Genomic DNA, 9,591 nt, shown 5'->3' on the forward strand with positions numbered 1-9,591 from the left:
AGTCAGACTCACAGACCGAAAGTGGCAACTTTCACAACAAAACTTCCTGAAAAAAACACTTAAAAATAAACAGTAGAATGAACAAACTTTGATTTATTAGAACATTAAATGTAATTTCTGAAACTTTTTCACACTTAATCGTTTTATTTTTCTTTTAAAATGAATTTTAAACTAATTTTAATCAATTCAGACTCGGGCCCTTATTTTCTTAACAGGAAGTTGTCACTCTGGCTCTGTGACGTCATCGGGACCGACAAACATCTCGAGTTTTCTTTCGCTCCTTCTGGTTCGCGCTTGTTTGTTTATTTGTTTGTTTTCTAACGTCACCGTGACCCGAGCAACAACAAACTGAACACGAGGCTGTTTTAGTTCCACGGCGCGTGGAACCAGAACCGGGATCAGAGCCAGGACCCAAACAGGTGAGTCCATCGTTAGAGTAAAATCCGCACACAAACGCCCAGTGCTAAGCTCGTGTGCGTGAACTGTTTCAAGATTCGGCGAGAACGAGAAGATCTATCAGACCGGATCATTGGTCAGACCGAGACCGAGACTGGGGGGGGAGAAGAAACGGAAGAACACAGAGCGGCGTTAACCAATTAGTTAACTGACCAGTTTAACCCAGACCAGGAGGAACCAGGTTACAGAACCAGAACCGCATTGATCAGCAGATTTATTTGGATTGATGGTTCAAGCAGTTCTTTAGACCTGGTTCTATTAAACCAGAACCGCATAGTGGACCAGGTGCTGGTACTGCTGGTCTGATGACAGAGCCAGTTCAAACCCAATTTAGTTTTCGAACCTTGTTAGAACCAGTTCTTGTAATTTTCTGCACCTCTGAGGTTCAGATGTTCAAAACAGTTCTAGGTTGGTTCTTGTGGTGCACCCTTCAGTCTTCAGGCCAGATCCCCCTGAAGGTGCCAAAGACCTGCTTTAGAACCCAGGGAGACCTGGTTTCCAGGCTGTAGCCCCCAGACTCTGGAATGACCTGCCCCTGTCCCTCCCCATGTGGTGAGAGAAAAAGGAAACCAAGCTGTTAGTTATTTATTTTATAAATGATGGTTTGTTGGATTGCAGCCATGTTATGTAAGGCACTGTGTGATTTTTGTCTGTGAAAAGGGCTTTATAAATAAACTTTATGTCCACCACAGATCCGGGTCTCAGCATCATGAGTCTCCAGCCCCGGAGGATCCGTCTGAAGCCCTGGTTGCTGGCTCAGGTGAACAGCGGCAGGTATCCGGGTCTGCAGTGGCTCGGTCCGGACCAGCGCCTCTTCCAGATCCCGTGGAAACATGCCACGCGACACATGCCAGTACCAGAAGAGGAGAACACCATCTTTAAGGTTTGGTTCTCCTTGGTTCTGTTTTGGTCTGTATGGTATATCTGGTTCTGTCTGTAAGCCTTTCGGATCGGGTCAGAACCCTCTGGATGTAAACAAAACTAGATCAGATGTGAAAGAAATTCTGAACCCAGACGATTGTGCTCCACTTCCTCCTGCAGGTCCGAAACCTCCCAGAACAGTTTCATTTCTCACTTTAAGAAGCGCTGATGATGATGTCACTTCCTCTTTCTACTTCCTCTGTTTTCCACTGACTGAAAGTTAACCCAGTAGGTCTGAACGCAGGACCCGGGTCAAAGTAGCAGGACCCGTTCAGTGTGGTCACATATTTACAGACACCAGAACAGAACATTTGGAGTGGTTCTTGTTGGTTTAAAGAACCAGTTTCACACAGCTTGAACCAGTCCTGAAACCAGAACCAGAATCACGAATCAGGTTTACCCTTTCCCCTTTGGTTCTGGAACCCGGTCCGGTTTTCCTCCATTTTTTTTCCCTGCTCTTTGACTCGCAGGCGTGGGCCATGGAGACGGGAAAGTACCAGGAGGGCGTGGATGAGCCCGACCCAGCCAAGTGGAAGGCTAACCTTCGCTGTGCCTTGAACAAGAGCCGCGAGTTCCAGCTAAAGTACGACGGAACCAAAGAGAACCCAGTCCAGCCCTACAAGATCTATGAGGTCTGCGAGCAGCCCGGGATCACAGGTAAGACCAGTTCCCATCCAGGCCCGGTCCAGGTCCTGTCCAAGCCCAGTCTATGCCCAGTCTAGATCCAGCCTGGATCCGGTCCGGACCCAGTCCAGGTTGGGTCTAAGTCCAGTCCAGGTCCAGTCCAGCCCCTCATGTATCAGCCGTCCCTCCTACCAGTGAAATAGTGTAAGTTAGACGCAGTCTGTTTATTATCCAGCAGGTTAGTCAGTAATCAGCTGATGCATCACCTGGTCCCACCTCTTCATGGTCATTTGCATTCAAAGAAGTAGACTTCCTCTTCATCACTCCTCAGAGTGGTGTGATGAAGAGGAAGGAAGCCAGAACAACTGTTTAGTTCACTCGGAGTAAAAACAGATGTGAAGCTTTTACGAACTAACATTTAAAAATCCTCTGGAAGCAAATCCTGCATTAAAAAATCCTGCAGGGGTTCATATCCTTCGCACAAGCTTGTCTGTCAAACATCCTCCAGCCAATAAAATACTAGATAAATGCTGACCGAGCAAATCGTCCCCGTCTTCCTCAGGGTGCGCTTGTTTTACTATGCTTTTCTTTTGATATATGCATGTGGTTTTTTTTTTCAAATACAGAAAAACACTGACTTGCCAACTCACAGTAAAAGTACTCATACTCTACCTATACAAACATTCTGTATGCCATGTATTCAACTAAAATAGCTGGATCAGCATTTACAGGGTGTGCAGAATTATTGAAAAATACAAGTTGTATTTCTGAGGATTAATTTCATTATAGAACAACAACTATGTTCGCAATGAACACAAAAGACTCATAAATATCAAAGCTGAATATTTTTGGAAGTTGGAGTGGGGCTTTTTTTTGTTTTAGTATCCTAGGAGGATGTCTGTGTGTGCAGGTGACTATTACTGTGCATAATTATTAGGCAACCTAACAAAAACCAAATATATACCCATTTCACTTTTTTATTTTCACCAGGGAAACCAATATAACAACTCAAAATTTACAAATTTACATTTCTGGCATTCAAAAACAAAACAAAAACAAATCAGTGACCAATATAACCACCTTTCTTTGCGAGGACACTCAAAAGCCTGCCATCCATAGATTCTGTCAGTGTCTTGATCTGTTCACAATCAACGTTGCGTGCAGCAGCAACCACAGCCTCCCAGACACTGTTCAGAGAGGTGTACTGTTTTCCCTCCCTGTAGATCTCACATTTGATGAGGGACCACAGGTTCTCTATGGGGTAAAGATCAGGTGAACAAGGAGACCATGTCATTATTTTTTCTTCTTTTAGACCTTTTCTGGCCAGCCACGCAGTACTTGGATGCGTGTGATGGAGCATTGTCCTGCATGAAAATCATGTTTTTCTTGAACGATGCTGACTTCTTGCTGTACCACTGCTTGAAGAAGGTGTCTTCCAGAAACTGGCAGTAGGACTGGGAGTTGAGCTTGACTCCATCCTCAACCCGAAAAGGTCCCACAAGCTCATCTTTGATGATACCAGCCCATACCAGTATCCCATCTCCACCTTGCTGGCGTCTGAGTCGGAGTGGAGCTCTCTGCCCTGTACTAATCCAGCCACGGGCCCATCCATCTGGCCCATCAAGACTCACTCTCATTTCATCAGTCCATAAAACCTTAGAAAAATCAGTCTTATGATATTTCTTGGCCCAGTCTTGACGTTTTATCTTGTGTGTCTTGTTCAGTGGTGGTTGTTTTTCAGCCTTCCTTACCTTGGCCATGTCCCTGAGTATTGCACACCTTGTGCTTCTTGGCACTCCAGTGATGTTGCAGCTCTGAAATATGGCAAAACTGGTGGCCAATGGCATCTTGGCAGCTTCACGCTTGATTTTCCTCAGTTCATGGGCAGTTATTTTGCGCCTTGTTATTTCAACACGCTTCTTGCAACCCTGTTGACTATTTTGAATGAAACGCTTGATTGTTCGATGATCACGCCTCAAAAGCTTGGCAATTTTAAGAGTGCTGCATCCCTCTGCAAGACATCTCACTATTTTTGACTTTTCAGAGTCCGTCAAATGTCTCTTCTGACCCATTTTGCCAAAGGAATGCAAGTTGCCTAATAATTATGCACACCTGATATAGGGTGTTGATGTCATTAGACCACACCCCTTCTCATTACAGAGATGCACATCACCTGATATGCTTAATTGGTAGTAGGCTTTCAAGCCTGTACCGGTTGGAGTAGAACAACATGCATAAAGAGGATGATGTGATCAAAATACTCATTTGCCTAATAATTCTGCACACACTGTATCTAGGATTCTTTTGGCTGGAGGAGGTTTGACAAACAGCTCATTCAGCAAACCAAGAGAGGTAAAATATGTCCAAGAGCAGAAGTTCTGAGAGCAGAGGATGTGTCTGAGTGTGAGGGGAAAGAGACCAGGCTGGAGCAGGAGATTTGCAACCTGCAACCCTAAACTTGAGAAAAGGAGCAGAGTTTTGAAAGGAAGAACCATTATTTGAGAGCCAGAAGTTAAGAGCAGAGTTTAGAGAGAGAAATGTGATATTTGAGTGTGAAAACAAGAAATCAGACAATTACACTCTTGATTAAAGAGGGAAATACTCCCACAGAAGGAGACTTACACCATCATTCCCACCATCCTGGTCCAGGCCCGTTCCAGATGTAGGTCCAGGTCTGGGTTTAGGGTTATCTAACAGCTGTTTGGGTCTATAAGATCATTTCTCAGCAGATTTAGCACTTTATAGATAAAAAGTTCTCGCGTACTAAATACCCACTGATCTGTAAAGAACCGTTTATAAATGAGGATCCAGGCCTAATCCAGTTCCAGTCTACATCTGATCCAGTCCAGATCCAGGTCCGATCCAGGTGCAGGTTCTGGTCTGGTCCAGATCTGAGACAAATTTAACTGTTTGCCACTGAGATCGAAGGTGTTCCTGATTCTGGACTCTTGTTTGTTTCAGATGGTGTTGGCGATGATGATGATGATGAGGTGAGGAAGAGTGATGAAAACAAACATGTTGTTGCTTATTGATCAGCTGACTCACTTCATCATTATTCACCTTTCAGATGCCAAACCTGATGGACCTCACCATCAGTAAGTACCCTCTCTCCATCAGTGTTTCCATGGCAACGCTGGAGCTATTGATGATGTCATGTCTCTTCAGACCCACGGACCAGCGACCCGCCCTCCTTCCCTACCTTCAGTCTGTCCTCCAGCCGGACGTTCGAACCCCCTCATGTGATCCCGATGTCGCTGCTCCCCATGACCTCTGACCCCCGGTTTCAGGTGGGGGATCAGGGAAACTTCGTCCCAAACAGACTCAAGGACCTTGACTCGCTGTCCTCCACAGCTGCCTCTGCTCACCCAGTACTGGACCCGATGGAGACCAGCAGCACAGGGGCAGTCCAAAACCAGGGTGACCATCAGAACCACCAAGCCTGCAAATACGACCTGCTGAGCAGCGTCCCATGTGAGTCTGACATTTGACCTCTGACAGTTTCACATGATTGGCAAGAAGGAACTAAAACACCTGGTTCTATTCAGTGATTGGTTGGTTCTGATCGTGGGGTCTCTTTTTTATTTTCTGTGGTTTCATGTTGTCCTGGTCTTCTCTCTGTTGTTGCTATAGTAACAGATCTGGACCTGAAGTTTCAGTACCGGGGCCGGACCGTGGGCTCGCTAACAGTCAGTAACCCTCAGGGCTGCCGGCTGTACTACGGGCACCTGGAACCGACCCCGGAGCAGGTGGACCTTTTCGGGCCTGTCAGTCTGCAACAGGTCCGGTTTCCAGGCTCATCTGAGATCCAAAACCAGAAGCAGAGGTTCTACACAGAGGCCCTGCTGGACGTGATGGATCGAGGCCTGATACTAGAGATTGTAGAGCAGGACATCTACGCTGTCCGGCTGTGTCAGTGTAAGGTGTTCTGGTCCGGACCTGGAATGCCCGAACAAGGACTGCCCAACCCAATGGAGAGAGAGAGAAAGATCAAAGTGTTCAGCCTTAACAACTTCCTGGAAGGTCCGTTTCCGCCAGATGTGTGTCTGGTGTCATCTGTGTGGGCTTTATAATCCAGTTTTCCTGTCTGCAGGACTGATCCAGTTCCAGAAAGGTGAAGTCCAGAACCCACCCCCCTTCGAGGTCTACTTCTGCTTCGGAGAAGATTGGCCCGACAGGAAATCCAAAGAGAAGAAACTCATCATGGTCCAGGTCTGCCATCACATCAACAACGTTCTCTCCATTTTCAATTGGTTGTAGTCGTTTACAGCGGGTTTTGGTGCTGGTTCCAGGTTGTTCCTGTGGTGGCCCGGATTCTGACGGAGATGTTCTCTGGAGAACTGAACTGGTCCACCGACAGCATCCGGCTGCAGATCTCCAACCCAGATGTCAAGGACCAGACGGTGGAGCAGTTTAAAGAGCTGCAGAGGCTCCTCCAGAACCAGCACATCCAGGGTCCCTGGGCCTCCCCAGTACCATGAGCAGGATTCTCACAGAGACCCAGAACAGGATCAGGACCGAAACCAGGACCAACCCTGTGCTGCAGAATGAACCTGGATCAACAGAACCTGAGTGATCAGAAAACATTAGAACAACTAGAGTTAAGTTTTATTTGCCTACTTATCCCGTCTCCACCACGTCTCCAACACGTCTTTAACACGTCTCCACCACGTCTCCAACACATCACCAACACGTCACCAACACATCTTTAACATGTCTCCAACATGTCTGCCACTCTTCTCCAGCATGTCTTCAACATGTCTCCACATCTGCAGTACGTCTCCAACACACCTTCAACACGTCACCAATACGTCTCTAACACGTCTCCACCACGTCTCCAACACATCACCAACACGTCACCAACACGTCTTTAACATGTCTCCAACATGTCTGCCACTCTTCTCCAGCATGTCTTCAACATGTCTCCACATCTGCAACACATCTCCAGCATGTCTCTAACACGTCTTCAACACTTCTCCACACCTCCAACACGTCTCCAACACATCTTTAACACTTCTCCAATGCATCTTCAACATGCATTCAACATGTTTTTAACACTTCTCCACATCTGCAACATGTCTTCAACATGTCTTTAATGCTTCTCCAACAGGTCTCCAACACTTCTTCAATACGTCTTCACATCTGCAACACGTCTTCAACATGTCTTTAATGCTTCTCCAACAGGTCTCCAACACGTCTTCAACATGTCTTCACATCTGCAACACGTTTCCAACACGTCTTAAACATGTCTTCAACATGTCTTTAACACGTCTCCAACACGTCTTCAACACGTCTCCAACACATCTTCAACATGTCTCCAACACGTCTTCAACACGTCTCCACATCTGCAACACGTCTCCAACACATCTTTAACACGTCTCCAACACATCTTTAACACGTCTCCAACACGTCTTTAACATGTCTCCAGATCTGCAACACGTCTCCAACACATCTCCAACACGCCACCAACACATCTCCAACACGTCTCCAACACAACTTTAACATGTCTCCACATCTGCAACACGTCTCCAGCGAGTCTTCAACACGTCTCCACATCTGCGATACGTCTTCAACACGTCTTCAACACATCTTCAACATTCTCCAGCACATCTCCAACACGTCTTTAACACATCATTAACATGTCTTCAACACATCTTTAACATGTCTTCAACACATCTTTAACACGTCTCCAACACATCTTTAACACGTCTCCAACACGTCTTTAACATGTCTCCAGATCTGCAACACGTCTCCAACACATCTCCAACACGTCTCCAACACATCTTTAACACGTGTCCAACACATCTTTAACACGTCTCCAACACGTCTTTAACATGTCTCCACATCTGCAACACGCCTCCAACACGTCTCCAACACATCTCCAACACTTCTCCAACACATCTTTAACACGTGTCCAACACATCTTTAACACGTCTCCAACACGTCTTTAACATGTCTCCACATCTGCAACACGCCACCAACACATCTCCAACAAGTCTCCAACACATCTTTAACATGTCTTCAGCACTTCTCCAGCACGTCTCCACACCTTCAACATGTCTCCAACACACCTTTAACATGTCTCCACATCTGCAACACGTCTCCAGCACGTCTTCAACACGTCTCCACATCTGCGATACGTCTCCAACACGTCTTCAACACATCTTCAACATTCTCCAGCACATCTCCAACACGTCTTCAACACGTCTACAGCACGTCTTTAACATGTCTCCACATCTGCAACACGTCTTTAACACGCCATTAACATTTCTTCAGCATGTCTCCACACCTTCAACATGTCACCAACATGTCTTCAACACGTCTCCAACACAGCTTCAACACGTCTCCAACACGTCTCCAACACATCTTCAACACTTCTCCAGCACGTCTCCAACACGTCTTCAACTGTCTCCACATCTGCAGCACGTCTCCAACACATCTCCAACAGATCTTCAACATGTCTTCAACATGTCTTTAACACGGGAGGAAAAGTTCTGGACATTACTCACCTGTTGCTCCGATCACTTCCTGTAATCCTCCAACTGAAAACATGTTCTAAAGGTCCAACATGATCAATAACATTACTGTTTCATTGAGTGACATCATGTGTAATTTTAATAAATGCCGCTGCAGTATTTTCTTAGACCAGCTGTTTGTTTACATGACCTTCCTGTTTGTTTACTAACAATGATGATGTAATCACATCGACACTGATTAAAACCTAAATAAAACCAAAAAAACGTTTTTTTCTATTTTCTATTTATCATAACTGAACCAGAAATCTTGTGTCGTATTGTTTTCTGTTAGATTAATGAATGAGTCTTTGATGTAGAAGTTTTTGTAGAATCTGGTGTCTGTGTGGAGGCAGTTCCTGTGGGTTCATGACTAGGATCAGGTTCCTGGCTGAGGTCCGAGTATCACATGTTTGACCAGAACTCCCAGCAGGGTAAGCTCAGCACATGCAGCAGTGATGACATCACCTGTTCATAGTCCTCACCTGGTGTCACATTACTGAAAAATCTGGACTGGGACGGTTCCAGCACTGGACTGATATAGTTCTGGTTCCTGGACTGGGATGGTTCTGGCACCCGGATTGAGATAGTTCTGGTTCCAGGACTGGGATGATTCCGGCTCCCAGACTGGTATAGTTTTGATTCAGGACTGGTTCACGGCAGAACAACACATCCAGCTGCTTATGGCAAGGCAGATTATTTTATTACATTTAATGGACAATTCAAAATGCTTTATATAAAACATTAAAATTATTACAGATGGTGCAAAGAAAGCGTTAAAAAGTAGTAAAAGTCAGTAACAAATAGCAAAGAAAACAATAAAATCAGAAATGAAATTAAAATTATTAAAAGCATGATAAATGAAAAGTTAGCGTGCAGATTTCATGCATAGGCGCATGAGAAAAATGTTTGAACCAGGATTTAAAAATGTCTACATTTGTTGAAAGTTTCATCTCCAGTTTGTTCCACTTGTTTGCAGCATAACAGCTAAATGTTGCTTCTCCATGTTTAGTCTGGACTCTGGTCTGGACCCTGGTCTGGACTTGTTGACCAGAGTCTTTGGATCTAAGTGCTTTGCTAG

At 45.4% G+C, this 9,591-nt stretch overlaps 1 protein-coding gene and 2 long non-coding RNA genes across 7 annotated transcripts; 2 read left to right on the top strand and 1 right to left on the bottom strand.

Moving 5' to 3' along the window:
* Nucleotides 1-241: 241 nt before the first annotated feature.
* On the top strand, nucleotides 242-7,556 carry irf5 (interferon regulatory factor 5). 5 transcript variants are annotated; one of them, XR_006009281.1, is made up of 10 exons: nucleotides 242-419; nucleotides 1,149-1,339; nucleotides 1,848-2,034; nucleotides 4,963-4,991; nucleotides 5,069-5,096; nucleotides 5,167-5,472; nucleotides 5,632-6,021; nucleotides 6,092-6,210; nucleotides 6,291-7,086; nucleotides 7,183-7,556. XR_006009281.1 is itself a non-coding variant. In XM_041977646.1 (10 exons), the coding sequence occupies exons 2-10, from the start codon at nucleotides 1,166-1,168 to the stop codon at nucleotides 6,477-6,479; spliced, it is 1,380 nt and encodes a 459-aa protein (XP_041833580.1). In that variant the 5' UTR covers nucleotides 242-419; nucleotides 1,149-1,165; the 3' UTR covers nucleotides 6,480-7,196. The 5 variants fall into 5 exon arrangements, 3 of the variants coding, with proteins under 3 accessions (XP_041833580.1, XP_041833578.1, XP_041833579.1); XR_006009282.1 differs by having other exon boundaries at nucleotides 6,291-6,990; XM_041977646.1 differs by having other exon boundaries at nucleotides 5,167-5,202; nucleotides 5,245-5,472; nucleotides 6,291-7,196.
* LOC121634746 lies at nucleotides 7,176-8,620 on the bottom strand. Its single transcript, XR_006009284.1, has 3 exons — nucleotides 8,288-8,620; nucleotides 8,070-8,162; nucleotides 7,176-7,247 (listed from the first exon to the last, which is right to left on the bottom strand). It is a non-coding gene; the product is annotated as an uncharacterized LOC121634746 (long non-coding RNA).
* Nucleotides 7,884-8,750, top strand: LOC121634745. Its single transcript, XR_006009283.1, has 2 exons — nucleotides 7,884-7,941; nucleotides 7,995-8,750. It is a non-coding gene; the product is annotated as an uncharacterized LOC121634745 (long non-coding RNA).
* Nucleotides 8,751-9,591: the final 841 nt, after the last annotated feature.

The sequence above is a fragment of the Melanotaenia boesemani genome, chromosome 23 (assembly GCF_017639745.1).
Source record: "Melanotaenia boesemani isolate fMelBoe1 chromosome 23, fMelBoe1.pri, whole genome shotgun sequence".
In the NCBI taxonomy this organism is placed as follows: Eukaryota; Metazoa; Chordata; class Actinopteri; order Atheriniformes; family Melanotaeniidae; genus Melanotaenia; species Melanotaenia boesemani.